This window comes from Ochotona curzoniae, unplaced genomic scaffold (genome assembly GCF_017591425.1).
Source record: "Ochotona curzoniae isolate NIBS_2020 unplaced genomic scaffold, NIBS_Ocur_1.0 scaffold_4505, whole genome shotgun sequence".
In the NCBI taxonomy this organism is placed as follows: Eukaryota; Metazoa; Chordata; class Mammalia; order Lagomorpha; family Ochotonidae; genus Ochotona; species Ochotona curzoniae.
In genome coordinates this window covers 39,259,409-39,284,955 of record NW_024467118.1, presented here as the reverse complement: position 1 = coordinate 39,284,955, position 25,547 = coordinate 39,259,409, and the positions used below count along the sequence as shown (strand labels likewise).

At 38.2% G+C, this 25,547-nt stretch overlaps 1 protein-coding gene and 1 long non-coding RNA gene across 2 annotated transcripts in view; one reads left to right on the top strand and one right to left on the bottom strand.

Moving 5' to 3' along the window:
• Nucleotides 1-25,547, bottom strand: part of GALNTL6 (polypeptide N-acetylgalactosaminyltransferase like 6) — a 726,107-nt gene that overhangs the window by 153,823 nt on the left and 546,737 nt on the right. The window contains exons 5-6 of the mRNA XM_040965775.1: nucleotides 18,234-18,419; nucleotides 14,393-14,576 (exon numbers count right to left, since the gene is read on the bottom strand). Coding sequence (XP_040821709.1) covers nucleotides 14,393-14,576; nucleotides 18,234-18,419 — 370 coding nt within the window. The remainder of the gene's footprint in view (nucleotides 1-14,392; nucleotides 14,577-18,233; nucleotides 18,420-25,547) is intronic.
• Nucleotides 1-25,547, top strand: part of LOC121146413 — a 399,682-nt gene that overhangs the window by 102,504 nt on the left and 271,631 nt on the right. The gene's annotated exons all lie outside the window — the stretch shown is intronic.

Sequence of the window (25,547 nt, the reverse complement as noted above, 5' to 3'; positions counted from 1 at the left end):
AGAAACAGAGAGGAAGATCTTCCATCCATTGATTCATTCCCCAAGTGGCTGCAGCGACCAGAGCTGCTCTGATCTGAAGCCAACAGCCCAGAGCCTCTTCTGAGTCTACCATGCTAATGCAGGGTCCCAAGGCTTTGGGCCATCCTCGACTGCTTTCCCAGGCCACAAGCAGGGAGCTGGATGGGAAATGGGGCCGCTGGGATTAGAACTGGCACCCCTATGGGATCCTGGTTCATGCAAGGCAAGGGCTTTGGCCACTAGGCTACCAAGCCGGGTCCGGAACTTGGAATTTAAAACCCCTAGAGTTAAAGGTTGGCAGAAGAATAGCTATCTTTTTCTCTGTGTTTGGATAGTTGGGCATGTGTGTCCTTGCGTTGTTTAGGTGCAGGTGGAACAAATGCTAAGAGGAGTTGTAGGGTTTGGGTCACTGTACCACCCTGCACTCCTGCAAGCACCTGTGGAACCCTCATGAACAAGACAACATGCAAAGCTGGACCTTGAGGTTGTTATTGGGGTCTAGCTAGGAAGGTAGGAATACAGAACACAATTAAGTAGCTTGCTAGCCTGATTAGTAACTTGTAAATACTTAAGCATGTGCCACCTGTGGCTTCATTTGCATTCTTGCCTTAGGACCATGAATGTGTTGGGAGCAAGCCTGTAGCTCAGACTGAGGGCAGTGCCCTCTGTGTAGGATAGCAGGCCCTGTATGGGATATAGCTTTAAGGTTAGGAAAGTCACATTTATGCTCACTGAAGTTGTGTACTAATTAAATTTCATTATATGTTATATGTTTATATGTGAAATCTAAATTATTGCATCTTTGATCATTACCATTAGTTTAAGAAGTTAAAATTCACTCCTTAAGAAATGCAAAAATATCTTGCCAGCCTGAGTTGGGTCCTGTGTGGATCCCACTTCATGTCTCTCATGGTATTCATGGTATTGTTTCTTTCTACCCTGAATTCATATTTGCTTTCTCCTTGCTTGCCCATGATATAATGATTCCATCACTCACTCACGTTTTATCCTTGTCCCATTTTGCTGATTTTCTCCCTTTGTGTAGCACCTCTGGCAGGCATGGGTCTCTTGCCTGACCTTTACAGTATGGTTGTGAGCCCTGTGGTTTCACTCTTCATCCAGGGTTCACCTGAGTCCCACCACTAGCAGGGTCAGGGCAAACCTTACCTGCAGTCCAGTTCCCAGGGATACAGGACCAAGCCCACACGGAAAAGGAAGCCACTCAAGCATCAAGGATTTTTGCTTGTCACATGGTTCCTTAATGAGCAGACTGGTAAATCAAGAAGATGTCCTTGGGACCAGCAAGTATTTCTTGTAGAAACCTGCTCTCCACCTTAAGGCCAATATGAGACCGTCCGCCCAGCAGGTGGTGAGCTGTTGCCTTTCTACCGCACTAAGCTGCATAATCTCCCCACTTTAAAAGTTTGTTGTGTTCCACTGGTTCAAGGAGCAGTTTTTTTTTTCTCTCTTAAGCATATTTGAGAATGGATATATCTCAAGAAATATTCGATAATAAAAGAAAGATTCTTGTTCTGGCCATTTGGCATCACAGCCATTGCTTGATTATTCCTTTGAAAATCGAATGTTTTTCTTGGCTGAACCAGTGCCTCCATGACTGTAGCCTCACTGTACTGGCTGCTCCTGGACGCACAGAAATAATTGGATAGCAAACAATAAAGATTGATCATTTCACTCACAGAGAGGCTAATAAAATAAACTGCTTTTCTTGTTATTCATTCTATTTACATCAAAAGGAATATGCTATGACTATTTTATTTTTGTTCTAATGTTAGAAGCTTGAGAGAGGATATTACTTCATTCCTGAAGTCTTTTTCTAGTCCCACACATTAATAGTCTCTAAGTGCATCCTCATCTATTTCCTCATCCACTTCCACACACAGTTTCAACCAAACACATCAGAAAGCATCAAAAGCAAGTTTGTCCCTTTCTTACCCATATTATTCATGCACACCTCCTTAGGACAGTCAAATCCCAGATAAAAAAATGGGACGATAGCAAACTAAGAAGCTTCTGTACAGTAAAGGAAAAGTCCAACAAAGTGAAGAAGCAACCAATAGAAAGGGAGAAAATCTTGGCACGTTACACAACCAGTAAGGGACTAATATCCAGGGTTTAGAAGAGCTTCAAAATCTCAAGGATAACAAGACAAACAACCATCTGAAGAAATGGGCAAAGGAAATGAGCAGGCATTTTTCAAAAGAACAAACTCAAATGATTAAAAGACATAAAAAAAATTCCCAGGTTCTTTATCTGTCAGGGAAATACAAATTAAAACATCATTGAGATTCAATCTAACTCCAGTGAGATTGCATATGTTCATAAATCTACTAACAACACCTGCTGGCATGGGTGTAGGAAGAATGCTACACTTCTTTACTGTTGGTAGGAATAGAGGTTAGTAAGACCACTATGGAAGTCAGTGCAGAGAATTCTGGGACAACTGAAAATTGATCTGCTATATGACCCAGCTATCACACTTCTGGGAGTGAATCCAAAGGAATATGATTATGCCAATGGGAAAGTAACATGTAATCCTGTATCACAGCAACACAAGCCTCAATAGCAAAGAAATGGAAACAACTCAGACACTCATCAAAGAGGAGTGGTTAAAGAAATGCATCTACTCTAAGGAATGATACTCTGCCATTAAAAAGATTGAAATTCTACCATTGGAAACCAAATGGTCCCAACTAGAGAACACTATGCTCGCTGGAACAAGTCAACCCCCCAAGGACAAATATCATATGTGCTCTCTGTTAGAAGTCAGGCTTCATGCAAAACACAAGATCAATAGATACTTGGGTAAACATGTACATGCATAATGTTAACCTAGAGAAACTCATGGAGACTAGCGTACTGAGAAGGTCCCAATAAAACTGTTAAGTGTATCTTGGCTTTAGGCTGCTGGAGTTTCTACCATTGTCTATACCTACAATGTCATGATATGCCTAAATAACACAATGATGGACATGTGATTATTGCTGCAGGACTATGCTACTGTAATAATATGGGGAAAAACAGTGGGGATGATAGGAAATAAGGAGAGTAAGAGAAAATCCCTGGATCTATAAAAAATATGTTCATAAACGTATTATGATTTCATTTGGTGATTTTCAGCTTATGATACAAAATTATATATATTTAATACAAAGCATGCTTTGAGTTCTGATTTATACTGGATGAACAATATGTGTCAAAATGCTCTTGGGGTACTGGGCAGCAGCAAACCATAGTTCCCAGGAATTGATGGTGTATAGTGTACTGTGCAGCTAAGGACAGTGTTTGGTAGGTTAAACATGCTAATTTGAAGTGATTTATTTGAAAATTTACACATATCTAAATATATATTAATAAATCTGGTATCAAATTAAATACTCACACGTATTTACAGGTACATTAAAATGTTTGAGGAAGATAGAATTAAAAGATATTTTCTTTGGTGCAAAAACTTTGAAATTTATAATAAACATTTTATGAGCTTTTAAAAGATTTCTATAGGCATGGACTTAAAATTTCTTACACCAAAATAAACTGAATTTTTCAAAAAATATTTTAATTTTATTTTATTTGAAAGATAGAAGGACAGAAACACACTGCAGAGATAGATCCATCACTGGTTCATTCTCCACATGCCTCCAGCAGCTGAGGCTGAGTCAGGAGGAAGCCAGAAACCAGGAATTCAGTCCAGGCTTCACACATGGGTAACAGGGATTCAGGAACTTGAGCCATCACCACTGCTTCTCAACATATATATAGGTTGGAAGCAGGGATTGAGAGCAAAGCGGGGACCCAAAAGGAGGCACTCCCACGTGGGAGGTGATGTTGGAGTCTCAACCACTGTACGAAACACCTGCCCCAAACTTTTAACCCAATTTTCCATCGCTTTTTGAGTGTGTGAATGTGTGTGTGTCAGAGTGTGTATGTGTGTGTGTTCTGACAGGAGCCAGTTTTCAGGCCGATTTAATAGGCAACCATGTGCTATTTCTGTAGTGGAGTAATAGTATAATGGTAGGACCGGAGACTTGTGGTTGCCTATTGTCCTGCCTGAGGGTCAAGCTGGGAACTCTTTACTCCATGATTCTTCTCTCAGATGGTGTTCGTTCTTCACCGTCAGACCACTGCTGGTGGACAATCCCATCCCCTCTCTGCAGTTGAGTATTCTAGTTTCCATAATTTTTTCAACATAATCTCTCCAGATATTATTGGAATATCAAATGTAAGGCGTCATTTCCTTTTGTTTAAAAAATTTAATGATCTGAAGGACAGAGTGTGGCTGGGCAGATAGAAACAGAGACATCTGTTAGTAATTCCCCCAAACAGCTGAGGCTGCGGCAGGTAGAAGCCAGGAGGCAGAAACTCCACTGTGATCTGTGTATGTGACCAGGACCCAATCCCAATCCAGGGCTTTCGTTTGCGGCATTCCCAGGCACATTAGTAGGCAGCAGGACAGGAAGTAGCAGGAACTAGGCCAACAGGGGATGCAGAACTTGCAGATGGAGTCTTGAGATGCTCTGCCACAATGCTAGCCCCAAAGCCACATTTTCTTTATTACACTTTAATACCTGTATGTTAGCCTCTGGGCTTGTGTTTTATATACTCTGCAGCCCTAAGTCCACAGTCTCCATCAAAGCCATTGACCCTGCCCTCACTCATGTGCCCATTTCCAGACAATCCTCTGAGGTTGGGCTGTAGTTGCTGTCTATGATGTAGGAAGCCCTCGTGTCATAGCATCCAGGGTTCTGTTAGAAACGGGCAGAACTGAAAGATCAATACTATCACCTCAGTGTTTTAGCTCACTTTATGTTGCTGTAACAGAATAGCTGACTCTGGATATTGCACAGGAAAGAAATGGATTTGACTCATGATGCTGGGGGCTGGAATGTCCTAACAGCCTGGTGTCTGCCTATGGGAAAGGCTTTTGTGAGAATCAACCTGGTACTGGGAGCGCTACATTGGTCCATTCAGGGAATGGTGTCCCAGTGACCCAATCATCTTCATCAAGCCCCCATTTCTTAAAAACTCTGGCATTTGTTAATACTGTTACCCTGGGGAGCAACTACCCAGCACATAAACATTTAGGGCGTATTGTCAAACTGTATCCAAACTACAACCTTTAGTAAGAGTGAGCCTCATTGTTAGAGATGTTTTCTCCCAGATTATGGTCTTTTTTTAAAGGACCTTTATTGTCATTCAGCATTTACCTGCCTCCAAAAAGGTTGTTTTCTTTGTTGCTTTATCATCATTCTTCCTTGTACCTAAAATAAAGGCCTTCTGTTTTCTTCTTTATTTCCTACCATCCCCTATCCCTTGTAAGAACTGATTTTCTTCATCCTGGTTTACAGGCAGCACTGTACAAGTATCGTGCTCAGTCTTGCCACAACATTTGCCTTATCTAGTTTCCTTTTCTGAAAAACTTGATGCCTTCCAAATATACATGTCCTTGTGTGACAACTTCCTCTTTTCACTTTGGTATTTAAATCATACACTCAGTTAATACTGGTTGACTGCCTGTTATGCACAGGGGCTGAATGCAGGTAATGCCACACTGAATAAATTGAATAAAATGACCTTGCATGTCATCCAGGAGTTTACATCTTAGCATCAATGTTAGCAAAGATGAAAAAGAAGACTGTTGAAATGAGAGGGGAAGTAACAGAGATAGCGGAATTTGCACAGATGTTTTAGCATGGAAACATCGAATGAGAAATTAAAGCTAAGTATATGCAGGCCTGGGATATACCGATCTAACTGCTGCGAGGGCAGGTGAAATTTAGTTGAATGGATGACAGTTCTGCTAAAGTCTTGCATGCTCTGATATGATGTCATGCAACGAGAAACTGCGGAATAGCCCTGAAGAGGGCTGTGAACATAATGTTCCTGGGCTCCTGCAGGTCTTCTGGAAGTGAGGTGGCCGAGATATGGACAAAGCGGGGAACATCCATGCACAGAACCCCTGTAACAGCCCAGACATGATGGGAATATTGGGTCAAGGAGGAAAGGGACAGAGCCAATAGTCCTCACACATTACACGGATTAAGACATCACTTTGGAAATTGCTGGAAGAATCAGTGTATGGATAATAAGGATTAGCCACCAATCCAAGCTGTGGGGCAGTTACTAAATTTTAGGTGGTATAGTTTGGTTAATGATTGGAAGGGGATTTGGAGGTGATTGGTTGATCTTGAGCAAGCATGCTTGGGATGAAGAATTCAGGCTGTAGCTTAACTATGGAGCCCAACTAACCTGGCAGCAGTGAAACAAGGCAACAATAAGAATCAGAATGCAAAGAGGAAATGATGGTGAAGAAACTGATGAGGGATAATTAGAACAACAGTCACAGCAAAGTGGGGTAGAGACAAGTCTAATGTTGCAGAATTCTAATGAGGTCAAAGTCCTGGGTGTTTGGTGTACAGGGCTAGGAACTCGAGGGTAGATGAAGAGAGGCCACCTTCTTTTAGTACAATGTAGCACATTCCAGCCTCCTGTCAGGCAGGGACCCCTAAGAGAGTGGTAACAGAGAAAAGAGATTGAAAATTTCAAACTAATCAGAATTTCAAAATAATCAGAAGAGAAAGAGGTCCCAAAGCCAAAACTCGCAGTCTCAAAGCTAAAGCTAGCCTAGGAACCACGGATTCTTGCAATTTTTCCAATAAAGGATTCAGTACAAAATAAGAAGAGCATAGAGGCAACAGTGAGGTAACTGTGATGACTGCTAAGTTAGGAATTAATTTTGTTGATATTATTCTCGGTGCTAATGGAAGACAGAAGTAATGGAGATAATTGTGTGGGGGAAAGAGGAGTTAGTCATTTCTGGGCAGTAGATCCTGACAGTGGAAAAGAGATTGCTGTAATCCTGTAGTGAAAACCTGTTTATCAGATACTGTTCCGCAGCATCTTGGGGGTCCAGGGTGGCCCAGGAGCCTTTAGAGCCAAGAAATGGGGAGAGGGATCTCCATAGGAAGAGATGGACAATTAGGTTTGGCTTTGAATTATCTTTGTTTGTGTGACAGCATATTTTAAGATTTATTTTATTTTTTATTGGAAAGTCTGATATACAGAGAGGACAAGAGATAGAGAGGAAGATTTTCTGTTGATTCACTCCCCAAGCAGCCACAATGGTTGGAGCTGAGCCGATCCAAACCAGAGCCCGGAGCCTCTTCTGAGTCTCCTATGTGGGTGCAGGGTCCCAAAGCTTTGGACCGTGCTCGACTGCCTTCCCAGGACACAAGAAGGGAGCTAGATAGGAAGCAGGGCAGCCGGGATTGGAACTGGCACCCATATGGGATCCTGCTGCATGCAAGGTGAGGACTTTAGCCACTAGGCTTCTGCGCTGGTCCCGAAAGCATTTTGTTTTACATCAAACAAACAAAACAAAACAAAACAAAATCTTTAGAGGACTTTCAGGAGAGATTGATTTTCTCCAGTATCTTGACTAGATTTCAGACCCTCGAGTCATTTGTGCTCCTTTTTCTCACCTTCTGTAGATGAGGACACCATTTAGAATTTAACAGTATTTTTCCCTAAACATTTTGTCCTTTTTCAGTTGTCAAATATTGAATTGGATCTTGTTATAAACAGAGTAGAAGCTGGTGCTGTTGACATTTCCCTTCATTAGTAAGTAACTGAAAGCTGACATTTCCAACCCATCAGCTCCACTTTGGTCTAATGATAAGAACACAGTGTGAGGAATGAGGCGATCTGTTTCCTTCGCTGCTCATATTATGACTCACTATGAAGCATTAATTGACAAAACTCCTTCATCTAATGTGTACCTATGATTCCTTACAAAGAAGAAAAAAAAGTACTGACTATTCCTTGGATTTAAAGCCTGAATGAATGAAAAAAGGTATTGATTTCAGTCCTATGACATTAATGATTAAATCTAACGTGAAATCTGAAGGAAGGCATTGATTTGAGTCCTGATTTAGTCTGTTACTGGTGGTGGTAACTTAATGCATTTGGCTTTGGCTTTTTATTGGCACCATTGGAAGAACAGGAGCTCTCTTAAATGCCCAAAGAATTATTACAAGGGTCCATCAGATAATGCAGTGGAGTGTTGGGTATGGTGTGCACTATTTGACAAAGGTTAGTTTTTGAGTTGCTTTTAGTATAGGCTTAATGGAATAGATTGTTTCGTTAGAGTGACTGAGGGGTTTCTGGAACACCCTGAAGTTCAGGCAGTTATAGATAAGTGCTACTTTCTTCCTGGAAGCTCCCCTAGTTGGATGAAGCACATTCGAATAGCCTTACAGCGCCGGGAATGTGTTTTCGAAACCTCAATCGTGGAGAATCACAAGGCTGAGGAAGCAAGGGCTTTGACATTTATAATCACCAATTTGAAATTTTTAAGGAAAAAAGAGGCCAACAACAGAAGTAATTGCTTGAAGATCATGCAAAATTCACCAGAATATTGATTTGGTATGAGAAACAGGGAAAGACCAAAATTCTATCATCTGTTAAAAAAATATATTAATATAAAAATGACAGATGTCATGTATTTCATAGGAACAGTTCCTTTCTTCTGTGTCTCCCTCCTTCAATCCTCTTTCCTTCCTTTATTTTAGGTCATCGTAAAATATTTTGCATAGATGTAATTTCAGTTCCCTCTAAAATCATGAGCTTAATGCAGCACTGACTATAATGTTCAGCAAGTATAAGGTTGATGACAGCCCCACAGCAGATTTTTGCTTTTCTAAAGATTTATTTTTATTATTTTTATTGGAAAGTTAGATATACAGAGAGGAAGAGAGACAGAGAGAAAGATCTTCTGTCTGATGATTCACTTCCCCAAGTGGCCGCAATGGCCAAAGCTGAGCTGATCCAAAGCCAGGAGCCCAGAGCATCTTCTGGGTCTCCCATGCAGGTGCTGGGTCCCAAGGGCTTGGGCCGTCCTCGACTGCTTTCCCAGGCCACAGGCAGGGAGCTGGATGGGAAGTGGAGCTGCCAGGATTAGAACTGGTGCCCATATGGAATCCTGGCATGTTCAAGGTGAGGACTTTAGCCACTAGGCTATTGCGCCAGACCCACTCAGCAGATATATTTTTTTTTTTTCTTATACCACTAAAATAAGGCCTCAGGCTTTGGAGGTGGCCAAAAGTGCACAGGGAAATGGGAAGATGAGCAGAATGTAATTCAACTCAGTGGTAAAGTGAAGAAGAATCCCAATATTATCCTCTTTTTGTTCTCCATTAAAATTCTTGTTCAACAAATCATTTTTTCTAATGTGGAGTTAATATCATGCTGTCCTTGGTTTTGACTAAATTTAGGATATAGAAAAACCCACACCAGAGAGCTTTTGAGTCAAAAGCTTTCAAGCTGAGTAAGTCCAGGTACCTTCATTGAATATTGCTCAAGCATGTTGTAGAAAAATTCTTAAGTAAATTAATACAATCAACAGGGAGCTGACAAAGGACAGCGGTTCACTGTAAGCATTTAAGTCCACTGATCTTCAGTCTGTTCTTATTTCTCTACATTAGCGAAGTGAAGCTTCCATGCCCCTCAAGTAAACGAATTCCTTTTCCTACAGGTTTCCTAACCCAAGCTTGGGTCCATGACTTTGAACAGAAGGCTAGCTTTGGCCAGACCCCTCAGGATCTCCACTGGGCACAATTGTGCATACACAATCTATTTACAAGAGGAAGTCCCAGAATGACTCTTAAAATCATTTTATTTTTGTGACACAAAACAAAAAAAGAACAAAACAAAACGCCCTGGATGAGCTCTGGAAAACTGCTTAACCTCTATGAACCTGAATCACCTCATTCGTGAAAAGTCCAGACAGCTTTACTTATTTTATTGGCTTGAAAAAAGGTTAAATGGATTAGGCATACATGTAAATTTCCTAGTTTAACTGCCTTGTGCATAACAATAGACACCAAACCATTGATTCTTCATCCAACCATGATGCCACAGAGTAGCAGGAATGGTGAGTTAGCAAACCCAAATCCTGCTGGTTGCTAGTGGAGGTGTTAGTTGTGACATTGGGTACATCACTTAGGTTCTAGAGCCTAGATTTCCTTTAAAAATATGAGCAATTGGATTGCATCTAATGTTTGTTCTAGTTTGATAAATTTTTGATTGTTTAGATTTTCAAATTCTAAGCCTAGGGTTAAGAAATTAAGGTTTTTTTGTTTTTTTTTTTTTTTTACTTGGGAAACGAACTTTTACACAATACTTTCTCATTGTCATATAAGGGAGTTGGAACGTTTTGCATTCTCTCCCATGGAAGACTAAAGGAATACTGTAAGTAAATTTCCATTTTATTTTCTTGCAGCAGTGCTGTGACCTCTGTAACAAAGTTAGAATTTCATCCATTCTAACACAGGCTGTGCTTTATGCTTCTGGATTACGGAATCAGTTGTTAAGGATTCCAGAGGCAGACCTTAAGCCCCCAAGGGAGTTTCCATCTTTGAAGTGCCAACCATGAGGTCTTTGGCAACAGGTCACAGCCATTGCTTTTGAACGTTTGGTGTTCTTCTAGGATAAATACTGCCTTGAATAAGCAGTTAGTGAATTCAAAGGAATGTGTTAATGGTCAAAGGGACCTCTGAGATAATAGATTTATAGGACATTTGTATGTGTGTATATATTTATGGACATGAAGAATATCAGCTCTCAGTAATGGTTGTGTACAAGACTCTTCTGTACAATGATTGAAATACAAGTGCTTTGAAATAATTAAACAGTGGTAGAGGTAGATTCTGAAAAGTACTGCAGATATGTCTAATTGAATGATTGAAATGATTGTGAATACTTGGGAGAAAGCAGGAACTCTAGGAGCCAGTGAAAATTGCACTACAAATGAACTGTGGTATGGTTGTTAGAGTCATTTATCAGGCCCTGAGGATTTGTCTATTGAATCGATTATCTTATGCTATCCTTCTGAACAGGCAGGAGAAATGTATGTGAGATTGTTTAATTGGGTGAATTTACATATATTGATCAGTTAATATCAATGAGCAAGAACTTTAACAGAGTTCGGAAGGACACAGAAAACATGGAGATAGAACTGGAAATACTTAATTTGGAAAAGCAAAAGAAATTATTTTCACTCCAAAGGGATTGTATGGCAGGTGTTTCCAAAGATTTTTTTAATAGCTCTCCAATTCAGGAAGAAGTAGATATTCTTGGTACACAGCCAGGACAATTTGAGATTAGAAAGGCAGAATTTTCTCAAAACAAGGAAAAAGATTATTGTCAATAAGTCTAATGCATGGATTGGTTGTCTTTTCAAGTAGCAAATGTACTGGGTCGTGAGTGCATACGGTGTCTGGTCAGTGGTCCAGGGTGTCACATAGAGGTTACTTGCGTTGAAAGGAAGTTGGGCGAGACCAATTGTTCTGGTTCTTTGTAAACTTTTAGAAATTGAGGTAAGATTAAAGAATTAAGTCTGCAGTCGAAGTACAAACATATTCCCATTTGTTATCCAGGTTTAGGAAGCAGATTTTGTAGCACAGAACAGGTTAATATTTCTGGGTGCTCTGTTCTCAAAGTGAACCAGGAATGTGGTAACCTTCCAATAGTCAAGGATGTCAAGGATCTCCTTAGAGTATTACTTCACGATAGAAGCCACCAGAAAAGGGGAAACTATTCCTCATAAATGTCCAATTGAATGCAATCACAATGATGACTGCCATGTAACAATTCTAATCACATTTATTGCATTTCATCTCATATTCTAACAACACTTTGTGTAATAAGTAGATTAATTTGAGAATAATAGTAAACATTTTCTTAGTTTTCAAGTTATTAATGAGTTTTCCTTTTCTGGTCAGGTTATGCAGTGCCTTTATTCTGAGGTTTGGAAGTTGATAGACTTTGAACTCTTTTGATCTTATAAACTATAATAAGAAATACAATTTAGGCCATTGTAGGATCATAATATGCATTGTAATTGAGATAGTAGAATATTTGGCAAATAACACGGGTTCATATAATATCCTGAATTTTTTTTTTACTTAATTCAGTTCAGTGCAATAATAATTAAATACTGTGCATGGAATTTCAGAGGATTTTCAACTGAAAAACTGCTGTGGATCACAGCCACTGAAAACTTAATGGCAAAAATAATAACAGAATCCAGATCTTGTCATTTTGAAACATTTGATAACCTTGCCACAGAAACATAGTTTTTGCATGTGTGGTGCAGAAAATCGTTTGAAGCTTGCATTACATTTGAACATCTCCTTATTTTCCTTGCAGTCTTTTTAGCCTCCTTGCCCCTTCTTCCCACAGAAAACCGCATTTCCTGGCAGCAGTCTTTCAAAACATGAAAGCCTGTGAGAAAGATATACAGACAGACTGCATTTGTTCTGTGTATCTTGATGCTTTAAATCCAGAGGAGCAAGTTTTAACCCAGAGCAGGTATATTTGCGAGTAATTTCAGGTGCCTGCTGTGATAATAGACTTGCTTTATACTCATGCACTGTTCATAGCTGCTTGGGTAACTATTTTATTCTAAGGAAGGCAAATGAAGCTTTTCAGATCAAAGAGGATACCTCCTTGAAGTTATAATTGTTACAAAAAGCTAAAGTAGCCACATTCCTAGGAATCAAAGGGCCTTAAAGCAGAAAGACAGTCACATTAAATAGAGGAATACAACTTTAGGCAATTGCCTAAGTCGGTGACAGGAACAAGAGGTAATCTAATTCTGAAAGTTACCAATTCTGCCAGCTCCACGATTAAGCACGTTGCTTGATATTGTGGTGACCATAGCCAGGGTCTACATGACAAAATTTGCATGATCGACTCAGGCATAGGAAGACATTTTGTAATTTTTACCGTTGGAGATTCCTTTGGTAGCATTTTGATCTCACTGATTTAGAAAGCAGAAGCTCCACTCTGCTGTCAGAGTGAAGCAAAGTAAAAGGTCATTTTAATCAGTCACTAGTCCAGTATTTGTGAATGTTTCATTGATGAATTCCAGCCCTGCAAATGTGAACCATCGCTATTTAGTTTTCAGTCACTGTGAAACAACAGTTATACTGTGTTCAGGGCCATTTTTGGTTCCCCCCCCTCTATTTTTCTCCTCTTATGATGCATGTAAAATTTATATATTTGTAATGTATAACTCAAAGTAAGTGCTGGAATATAAATACAGTGTGGACTAACTAAATCAAGCTAACTCACATAGATATTACCTTCCACATTTAAGCTTTGTCTCACCTTACCTTTGCCAAGGCTTCCTAAGTTTGCCACGAGAGTGGTCCGAAGAGTATCTCTCAGCTGGTCTGCTTCAAGTGCATGCTACTTACCAAGATCATTTTCCTAGCAGATTAGAATATTCATGGCATTTTGGCTTACATATTTGCAGGGAGTAATGAGGTTCTTCATTCTTTCTATTCAAAGGGCTCTGCAGTGGTGTGAGGAGCTTCTAGCAGCCCAGACACCTGAAGGTCTGGATATCCAACCAAGGGCTCAGTTTTAGGGAATGGAGGACCTCTCTGACATTTTATCAGATGCTTGTGAAAAACTTTGACCACAGAAATGTTTCTTGTAGTCAAAAAAAATATAATAGTTTTAAAATTACAATAGTTTTAATGAGATCGAAGGGCATCTTAATAGATCAAAATATGGAGAATCAATATGAAGGTATGACTCAGGAAATAAGTGGCTGCCAGAGTTTATCATTTGCTCTTAATTGTCCTGAATGTTAAACCAAGTCATATTTCTTCTGTCTTTCTTAAACTTCACAACTCTTACGGCCACATTGTAGAAAAGGACCTAATTTTATGGGACTTCATCAATAGATTACTATTATAAATTATTTATACGGTATTTCATTTAGCGGCAGGGCTATGGAAGGTGATTTCTTTAGATATATCATTTATCATTTTGATTTAATTCCCTAATTTTAAATTTTAAGTTATGAGTGCATCTCAGAATCACTGACTTATTTAATAAGCAGACAATTCCCAACAAGAAGCATGTAGGCTTAGAGATTGTTTCATGTTTTGTAATCAATCCCACCAAAATGAAAAATGAAATATTTTAATAGTCTTTGAGTAAAAAGAATAGAGAGTACTAAAATTAAGCAAAATTCTAGAATGAGAGCATGCATTCTTTCCCCATGCATTTTCTGTTAATTATGTGGATTTTCCTGGTTATTCTATCTGCCACTTTCTTGCTTAGAGCAAAGCTGGAGAAGGGATGAGCTACTATTCAGTGAAGCTTGTAATTTTTTACAGCTTGTAAGTCTGACCTTGCCTTAGTGTTTTGCATATTACTGCTGCCTGTTTTTTTCTTTTTTTCCAATTTTATTAGAAGTAACTGCCCTTATGGGTCCCAGGTCTGACCCGCCTGGAATGAATTATCTGCCCTCTCTCCCTTGGCCCCTCCCTCAGCTGCTACTCACTCAAAAGGGTCGCTGGGATCTGCCCTCTGGAGCTCTGGAGGGATGGGGATTCTTTTGTAGTACATTTCCCAGTCGAAGGCTCCTCGCATGGCATCCCCAGCTTGTGCCTCATACCCAAAGTGATTGTGGTCAATGACATCGATCATGGGACACACGATGGTTTTGTGGTTTAGTGCAATTTGGTCTGAAAAATGAAAGCACAAAATAGGAAATGACATGCCTGCCTAAGTCATCTATCATTTTGTAGCAAAGAAGCCTACAGAAACTTACTCGTGTGCAAGCTTGCAGCCTGGATTCATTAGAGCACTTTGTAGGAACTTCTGTTCGAATACCAGCCTTAACATGATGGGACAGCGATTAGGTACAATTAGAGATGTTGTATTTTCCTTTAAGAAACTTATGTCCCAGAGAGACTCGCAGAAGTCCATTTAGCTCTACCTCTGTCACATTTTGGCTTTGACCTGTCCCCAATCTGTCATTTTATCATGCATCTAACATGCAGAGAGTATAAACAGCACTTGTGTTTCTTCAAGCATAGAGCCATAGCCTGCTGAGAAAATACTGGGCTGCTTTCTGGAGGTTCCAAAATGTAAATATTTAACTTTATGATTTCAGTAGCATCTAATCTTATGACAGTCACGATGAGTGTTACTCCCTAAATGCTGACAGCTCATGTACATACAGTTCTTTGCTCTTAGATTTGCCAGAGATTTTGCCAATCCCTATTTTACTGTTAAGTCATCAGTAGACTGATGACTATTCAAGCCATACATGTTTAACTTATTTCGTTGCATAAAAATACAACAAGTGGTATGATACTACTGTTACTCTTCTAATATTATGTTCTTGATTAATATTAAGTGATTTATACCATGTTCTTACTAACACTCCTAGAAATCATTTAAGGCTACATGTAATTGCACTTCCCACTTCAGGCCTTAGGAACCCGAGGTCAGACAAGTTGTGAACTTGTCAAATGTCAGTCAACTTTTCAGTGCAGTAAAGAGCATCAACCCCTGTGTAAAGTCTGGTTCCCAGACTGGGGCTTTCAGGTTTACATGGTCCATAGTGATGGTTTTATTTTCTTTGCTTCTGATACCTTTCTTTCCTAGTATTGTCAGAACAATGGCATTAACAGCCAGCGTAGGGAAATGACAGTTTGCATGCCTACCTAGAAAAGTTAAGTGTGAAGTGTCTTTCTTTACAAGTACGGACATTTAATCAACATTATCATAACTAACATTGTCCGACAGTTAGAATGTTTAGATGTGATCATCTGTTCTCTTGTTATCTGAAAAATCTTTGGATGTGGTGTGTCATTAAACAAAAAAATGAAGGAGATCACTTAGAAATGTTATGTGGTTTGGTGATTTCCATATGATACTCCTCCTAAGTGTGGGGCAGGAGTTAAAAGACTGTAGAAATTATAGAATCTTGTAAAGTCCTCTCCTCTGAATCTGCACACCTCTTAATTCACTCATTCATTTTCTTTCACATCCCAGCAGTTACTTATTCAGCAGAAATCACTGTGTGAGGCACGTTTCTAGATTGTAAGAATGCAGCAGTAAATAATACCCCAAGAACTCCTAACTTCAAAAATGCAACCATGACAACAAACATAATAAATAATTAAATTATGTGATGTTTCAGGAAGTGATACATGAAATAGAAACAAAACAGAACGGGAGGAGTGCACAATGCTAACATCTAGAAAAGGTGGTGATTTTTGACAGCCCGGGACAAATAAATCTCAGCAAGCCTGCAGGTTGCTTTATCTGATTTCAGCTACTGAGTAGAATCAGGAACTCATAACACTGTTTTCAAGTTCATCTGCACCAAGGGCTCTGTTTTCACCTGAGCAAGCCTTACAACTGACTTTCACCTTCAACTAGAAGGTGTCTCCCCAGAAATGAGTCTGACAGAAAAGACTAGAATACTTTGATCACTTCTGCAGGTATTTTAGCATTAAGGTTTCAGTGACTATCTTCAATCAACTTCAGAATCAGCTTGATTTCCAAGTTCTTTGACCAACAAGGAATCCCAAGGTGATGCAAAAAGAATGAGCCTGTTAAATTAGCTGTCAGCTTTTTCTTCAAATTCCCCTTTAGCACTCGTCCATTTGTGCTAAGTTAGGGTAAAAGCAGAATGACTAAATTTTCATCCAAGGCTTTTGCCTACATTCCAATTTCCAAGGATCAAATAGACTCCTAATGGGAAATTGACATTCAGGTATATTCCCTAGGTGAAAAATAAATCAGGAAACTGGCTCCACCTTTTTTTTTTTTTTTTTCATTTTGGATGCTGTGTCAAGACACTGATAGAGGAAAATAAAACAGATAGTGATCCGAAGCTTGCATTATTTCTTATCCATCAGGTCTCCAGGAAATGAAATTCTTTAATGAGAAAAAAAAATGGGGCATGGTTTTTTCTTCTTCTCTTTCCTGTCTTCTCTCCAGTGTTTCTTCTTTTTCTTTTTTTGCGAGTCATAGTCAACAGAGATTTGAAAAATTGATGTTCAGGGATTTTTTTTTTTCTTGGCTAATAAATAAATTAGTCCTTTTGCTGACTTCTTTGAATATTCAACACCATATAGGTCAGATTGAGTTTGAGGGAATCTCAGTGTTGCTGATGAAGCTCTAAATTGCTCTGTCCTTGCACAAGGTACTTTTAATTAAAAGCTCAGAGGAGTCTCTGCTTGTAGGAATACTGACGGATTTCTGTTGATTAGGGCAACTGGGTGTCTGTGTGGGGTTAAGTGTGTGGATTGGGTGATTTGGTCAGACTGTTGCTCATTGTCTTCTGTTTTAAATCCTATACATTTTTTAAGTGCTTTCCCCCCACGCCTTTTACTAATAGAACTTTCCTGGTTAAACTGAAATCCTGCACAGCGATCAATAGGAAATCATTGCATTTGAGACACCTATTGTGGAGGCAGGTTGCTAAAGGCCTTAGTTCTAAGGCCAGGAATGGATTGACAGTAAAAGTTGATTCTGGAAGAATAGGAAGATGTACAGTATGTATACATCATGTATATTTTATTAAAAGAAAACTTGTTCAGCTTGCAATTTCTCTCTTATCTGCAACTGAACTTGACTAAGGTATCTGACTTATAACAAAAATGGAGAATCTTGAATTGAGCCACATGTATATTTTCCAGCTTGAGTTGCTTTCCTGTTTGTGGCAGTTCAAGTGTAGTAACTTAATTTTCTTCATTCCCTTCCCTTATTCATTCACTGTTAGCATTAAAGACATATTAACTGCATAGCAGTTTGTGGCATTTGAGGGCCTTTGTGCAGTATGGGAGTTATTATATTTTCCAATATATACAAGTAAAGCAGAAAGAATAAAAAAGCAATAATACTTCCTTTCCTGGACAATGTAAAAGTGCTATACTTCAGCTGCATTCTGGGGCTAAATCACTTCCTTTCTTCCTTATATAACAATTCTATAATATTTTTAAAGTGTGTGTATTTTAATCTTTTTTATAGATACAGGATGGTAATAAAAACATTTTGTCCTACCTTTCCTTTTAGTGTTTGCTCAGTGATTGTAACTACAATAAAAGAGGACATCTAAGAGATGAACCCGTTTAAAACCTCAATTAAGATTGTAGCTGATATGGTAAAAAAAAAATATCAATTTTAATCTAACTTTGTAGTAACCTGTTTATCGTCAGCAGTGGTTAAGGCAGAATTCAAGGCTCACAATGTAAAAATTTTAGAAGAGGCCTCTAGCTCTTGTTGATTGCAAACTAAACTAAAACAAGCCACATCCACTATGAGGCCCAAAGTTCTCCCAGCTCCCTGTCTCCAAGGATGCTGTTTTGCTGGTGTATACTCACTTAGGAGTGGGGGCAGCCAGTTCACGTTGACCTCGCAGTGGGAGTCTAAGAACGTCAGGACTTCTCCTCTTGCCATTGATGCCCCCAAGAGTCGGGTCCGAATGAGTCCTTCTCTTTTCTTGGTGCGAACAATCCTGACTTTGGAAAACCGGGCCATGTATTCTTCTAACTTATCTTTCAAGTGATCTAGGAATAAAGTAGAGAATGCACAGAAAGAACATGAAACATTACTCATCATTCATGGATGGCTTTGCAAAGAGTGTTTTGAATGATGCGTTCTACCATTAACAGTTTTAAAGTCTCTGCTTCTCTTCTCACCTAAAAGGGAGATACTGGTAAGACTTTATGCTTAGATGCTTTTTGTATTTTCCAGAAAGCTTCACAAACTGAAACTGTCATCCTATGTCTGAATACAATAATAGACACTGCTACATCAAACCTTATTCAAGCTGTTGTAGTTGGCCAGCTGCCATGTGTTTAATTCTGACCAGTGTTGGGCAGGATGGTCATTGGCCCTCTGATTCCTAGTGTGCAAAATTAAGCAAACATCCCGCATATGGGCTGTTCACAATAAAAGGGCTCTTTATAACAAGATTTTTGCTCATATCCTCTATGTTGAAAATAGTGCATGTAAAACAATGCAGAAAAGTATCTGTTAGACAAGAACCAGATTCCCAAACTTTCCCCATCTGTGCATTAACAGAAGCAAATTGTAAACAAGTCCATCATTTGACTTCTGATTTTAAGTGAAAGATACATGACTTGTTAAAGTATTGATCAGGATGGGGGTTGCATGACATACTATATTAGTACAGTCTATGAACTTTGCCATTTAAAATTTGGAAATATTTCTTACCTATTTAAATTTGGGATTTTTTTTTTCCTTTTTTCAGTTAAAAACAACCAATGGAAGCCAAATGAAATAAGATAATGTATGTACAGAATAAAATATTTCCTATTGGTAATAATAAAACATACAAATCTCTTGGTATTCTTATGCCAAATAAGTGCAGTTGATGGCTTTTTGTGGGAAATGCATTTGGATGCTTTACATTTTCTCCCTTTTCTCCCATGTCTAGGGTAATATGAAGGCATTTTCTGGAGGAATTTTGGTAAACATAGCCTCATATTCATTGGAATGGAGTATGCTCTGCATTTTTTACTTTTTAAAAGTTCTCTGCATGTCTGTAATCAAAGACTATATTATTATCAAATCTCTTCTTATGATCTTTAGTGACAGGGGTTCATGTAGAATTTATGATCTCTTCATTTCCGCTATCCAATTTCACAGCTTCAGAATTACTCTGTATGGAAACTTTTTTGTTATGCAATGATTTATTCGTATCATTATCATTAGTTTTAATTTCATTTTTTGACTGCTCTGTACCTATATTTCAGAGATGAACCAACTAAAACAGTATTTAACCTTTCAATTTTTATTATAAAGAAAGGCAGGTGGAGCTTCTGAGAGATTATTTAGCTCACAATATGTTCCCCTTCAACCTGTTCTTGTAATTCATAGGAGTATTGGGATTAGACTATGAAAATCAAAGGTTCTAGAAGTTGGAGTCAGAGTAGACCTGGGAAGGAGGTCCCTGTCTAAGTCTGAACTTCATTATCTGTAAAATATGAGGGACTCAGAGGACTGTTTTTGCCTCCTACATGGTGGTGAGCAGTCAAGCTACAAATGAGGTTCTAGTTGGAGATATGATAAAATAGAAATGTATCATGCCAATAACCAGAGACTTCTTTAAGTCACTTATTGATAAGGACAAATGGATTTTTTCATCTGAAAAAAATGCCTTTGGGTGTTAATATAAAAGACAAAATGCTGTAAAATATTCTGGGTCTTGTTGAATGTGGATTATTTATATTATATCAATTGCCAATTTAAGGAAAATGATTTTGATGAAATGAACATATGCATTTATATAAGCAGGATCACAGATTATCTTAAACAATGGAATAATTCAATTCCAGATTTTTTTTTTCTCTTTGCTCTTAAACTTGTAGTATGGAAACTGCCTCTTGTTCCTCCCTTTCCCTAATATGACCTCCACCTTCTGTGCCAGCTGCAAAGCAGGATTCCAAACAAGTGTACAATGCAGGTTATCCTGTGAGTAAGGCTGAAGTTTGACCATCTTCCAAAGGAGATAAAGTGGAAATAAGTGATACAGTTCCAAAATAAAGACACCAGCTAAGTGATATGTAATCAACATAATTATGTTGTATATTTTGGAGCCTTGAAAGTTCCATGTTCTGTTAGGATTCCCTATAGTATTAAGCATTTAGAAAAAAATGGGATCTCATTACTGTAGTGTATTCAAGCATTGAAATATTTTTGTAACACCAAATTACAATCAAGTGGCATTCTGTTAGTTTATTTGGGTATCAGCTGCTGGATAACAGAGGAGATCATATACTGAATATAATGTTTTGACAATGCTACTGGGAATGAAAATAGATCATGGATATGTTTTAAGTCCACCAAAATAGTTCATTTCTCTGTCTTTCCTTAAGCCTCTTAGTTCTCTTGTCAAATGTAACACTAAGCTATTCAAGATGCAGTTACTTCTCTTCTTCCTGGAAGAGAAGGAGGAGAGGAGGAGAGGAGAAACAATTTTCCATAGCTGCAGAAAAGGAAGTTGCTGTAGTACCCTCTCACATTTCAGAAGTTCCAGAGTAAGAATCAAAGGATTGCTGTTCACCTGAGACTGGTTGCCTCAGCTTTGCATTTAGACTTCCATATTCTTTGTTTTATAATTAATTCTCTGGAAGGTATTTTCCCTCTATACATATTTTTATGCAGTTTATTTTTTGTTACGCGAAAGTTCCTTTTAATATACTATGATGACTACATGGTGCTAATTCACTAAGCACAAGGGGTTTGGCCCAAATAGAGTCTGCTAGATATTTAGATCAATTCTTTCATTTGAACTTTGTGGTGATAATTAGCTTGCTTTGCCTCCACTAATGATCTGGTTGACTTCCCTTTGGGATACATTCTGTCTTAGCAGTTGAGTTGTAACATCTAATTACAACTCACAATGAAGGCAGGTGTCATCAGCATAATCAGAAAATTAAACACTAATAAAGGGGGAGCCACTGGATATGGTAGAAAGATTGCCATAAACTGAAAATATTTTGCCTTTGTTTTGTATGAGCATTTTTTAGATTTACTTAAAATATTAACATGATTTGAAATGGTTTTATGTTATTTTAATCCAAATGTAACGTCTTTGAAGATCACTTCTGAATTCATTCCAATAATACAAAGAAAACTATACTCTTTCCTAAAAACAGGCAGTTCTCTAGTGATTGTGAGAACTTTGTACAGTCACTGAAAGTTTGGTCAATTATCCTATTCTACTAGAAGATAGATAACTGTTAAAAAATCATTGAACAGTGTGCCAATGACCTGGAAGATCAAAAATAATTTATAACTAGAGAATTTGTTATTTCATTTCTGCTTTTTTATTTTTTTAAGATTTATTTTTTATTGGCAAGCTAGACTTATAAAGAGAGGAGCAACAGAGGAAATTCTTCTATCCGCTGGTTCACTTCTCAAGTGATCACAGTAGCTGGAGCTGAGCTGATCTGAAGCCAGGAGCCAGGAGCTTCCTCAAAGTCTCTCATGTAGGTGTAGAATCTCAAGCCTTGGGCGGTCCTCTACTGCTTTCCCAGGCCACAAGCAGGGAGCTGAATGGGGAATGGAATAGCTAGGACAAAAACCTTCCCCCTGAGCAGTAAGTTGACATGGTCCTGCCCTTTAGAAAATATTTGAATTGCTTAACATCAATATACCTGCTCTTTAACAAAACCAACTACCTGTGTAGGAATCCATGTGGGCACAATTCTGTCACCCTGCTGTAACCTGGGGATTTATGTGGAGAATCCGTTGTGTCAAACTCAGGAATTCCATGCCTTCTTCATTCATCCATCAAACTATTGCAGACTGTCTAAGTAGGATAAAATCTCGGATCCTTCAAAGATCTTCACAAAAAGGAGGAAATACAATTGACAAACAGTTCTCAAATAACCCATGGCTGTTTGCAAGTCTTCACACTGGCAATTGAGAGAAATCAAGAGGATCCAGAGATTGTGAGCGTTACACTTGATGAGTTCTTTGCTATAGTCTGGCTCTGAATCAACTGAGCTCCATTCCATTGCTCATTTCTCCTCCAGTTAAATCTATTTGACAACTAAAAGCATCTCTGTTCTCATGCCAGAGTTTTGTGTTGAGGAACAGTGAACTCTGTTCAGCTGAAAAAGTCTGATACTTTTCTTGTTCAGCTTTTAGAAACCTACATTTTCACACTGAATGTTGGGATAGGATACACTGCAGGTTGTGGTATTATCCTGGCGAGTTGGCAGAATATCAACAGATTCCTTTATCTCTCATTATTTCTTTTCTTCTTCCCTTCTTTCCTTCCTCCCTCCCCCTCTCTCTTTTTTCTTTTTCTTTATTCATTCTTCTCCCCTCCCTTCCTCCCCTCTCCTCTTCTCTGAAGCTGACAGAAAGGCAGATTTACAGAGAGAAAGAGAGACAGAGAGAAACATTTGTGGTCATAATAGCCAGAGTTGAGCCAATCTGAAACCAGGAGCCAGGAGCTTCTTCCGAGTCTCCCATGAAGGTGCAGGATTCGAAGCCTTTGGGCCATACTCCTTTGCTTTCCCAGGAAATGGCAGGGAGCTGGATGGGAAGTGGAGCAGATATGACAACTCAGTGCCCATATGAGATCCCACTACTTGCAAGGTGAGGATTTAGCTACTGATTCATTAGCTACTGTTTCATTAGTTCTTATTCAGCTTCTCACTCTTTCTCCTTTATAAATATCCTTCTCCCTCTTCTCTGATTATCTGCTTTCAGAACAGTTGAATTATACATTTTCATAAGTTTTAAATGGCTTACATTTTTGGAGAAGCATAGTTATTCGGAATCTAGACCTCAGTACATATTTATTCACCCGGAGCTTGGTCCCCTGTGGAGTCATAAATAGCTTTGGATGTAATGGCTTGCATTGCTTGTTTGAAGGGTCTTTCTAGTGTTTAGAATTGTACTTAGTTGTAAAGTATGTGAAATTCTGATATATTCTTGGTTCTTTGTATAATATTACATGAACAAAGACACAGAAAATGTAAACTATAGTATTATAGGTGCCATCACAGTTAAAAGAACTGTTTCAGGAAGCACAATGCATTAGGGTTTTTCCAAAAAGTACATGAAACATGGAATTAAAAGGTGAGTATATCTGATGCAAAAAAATCTGGAAATCCATGTATACAAGAGTTCTTAAAATAAAATATCAACTATACCTATATAAGAGGAGAAGCGAAAGAGAGATTATCAATGATTTTTTTGTCATCTCTATGTCTGTAGACTCTATAGAAGAAAGATATAAACTTGGCAAAAAATAAAGTTGATTTTACAAGAGGACACTTTACACACAATGCTTTGGCTTTTGGGTGTTGTTTGAAAGTTGCCTATACAAAATATGTCAGCTATGAAATGACATTTATTTATGTTTATTTATTTTAATTTGATTCATACTGCATTAATCTAGTTTTAAGGAGGTAATGATTCTTGGTTATAATGGAAACATTTGAATTCCTCATACCTTTTCCACAGTATTATCTTGAGAACAGCTTAACAAGTGATTTTGTCTGCTGTTTCAAATGCTTCTGAAATAATGTTTAAATTAAATATCTTCTAAGTATTTTATGCTTTCCAAAAGAAGTTTTAATTAAAGGTCTTCAGTGAATGAATATAAGTGAAGTAATTTGAGTATTAAATGGAGTTTGTAATTGTTCTATTTCAGTGAACTTAGAATGAGAACTTTGTATTTCCCTAGTTCAGGAAATAGAAAATCAACTTTAATTCTAAATTACCTTATTCATAATATTTCTTCTGATGCTGTAATTTTACTTCAAAAAAATAAAAAGGTGTGATGGAAAAATGGTTAAAACTTAATCTTTTCTGGCAAATACTGTTGCTGATCTTTTAAGCTAACCATTTTCATTCACTAGACACATCCCTGATTCTTAAACTCAATATTTTTCTTGACTTAAAAATTTTTGTATAAATTACAAACTGTGGGTCATATAGTTCAGAATTGCATTTGTGCCAGGTACCTGACAATCTTGTCCAAATGCCTCAATGTAAATACCTTACAGCCGGCAGTAGAAAATAGCTGTGGTTCAATAGTATGTTATTTGACCTTGAAAATATTTAGGCAAAATAGCAACAAAGTGAAAGTTCCATGAGTAAGATGATTAAAATGAGAAGCCCTAGGATGTGTTTTGTTTTCCTGACTGCAGAATTTTGTTTGGAAAATCCTGCCCTTACCATTTAGAGGTTACTCCATTGGGTGGTAGAGTCCATGACATCCTATATACATATTTCTACGCCATTTCCTGTCTTTCTTGGTTCATTGCCTCCCATGTTAGTATTGTGGTCTGTACATTGCATCTACTGCCCATCCAGACCTTTGTCCATGTTCATTTTTTCGCTTCATTGCCAATTAGAGTAGAGAACATAATGACACTTCACACTTAACCAGCACTCTATAAATGTATCACTTAAGTATCTTCTTCCTGTTCTAGAGAAAATCATTCTTTATCTTTTAGTAGTTTCCTTAATTTTAAAATCTGTCAAAAGTGCATGTTTTAGGGCCTGGCACAAAAACTTGGACTTGTTAATTCTCTGCCTTGCAAGCAGCAGTATCCTACATGGGTACTGGTTTTTGTCCCATCTGCGCCATTTCTCATTCAGCTTCCTGCCTGTGGCCTAGGAAAGAAGTAGAGCATGGTCCAAAGCCTTGGGATCCTGCACATGTATGGAAAACCTGAAAAAAGCTCCTGGCTTCTGGCTTCAGATTGGCTCAGCTTTGGTCATTGCAGCCATTTGAGGAGTGAACCAGCAGATGGAAGATCTTTCTCTCTCTCTTTACTTCTAAGAATCTGTCTTTCCAAAACAAACAAACAAACAAACAAATAAAAATTTAAAAAGTGAACATTTTAAACAAAATTGACAGAGGAAACATAAGAACTAATGTATCTATGCTTTTACTCTTTAATGTTCATAAAAGTAAAATCCCATTTGTGAATTTCATAATCCTCCAGTTACTTCAACATCTTGCAGTCTGTTTCAGACAAACATGTGATTATTAAACTGTTTTCATTTTCTAACAATCATGTAACTGTTAATTGTTTATATAACCGCAGCTACACGCACACATTCATAGCTTGGATAAGAAGCTTTTTGTGAACTGCTTTGATTTAATGGCCATCTATAAACATTGAGACTTCTATGAA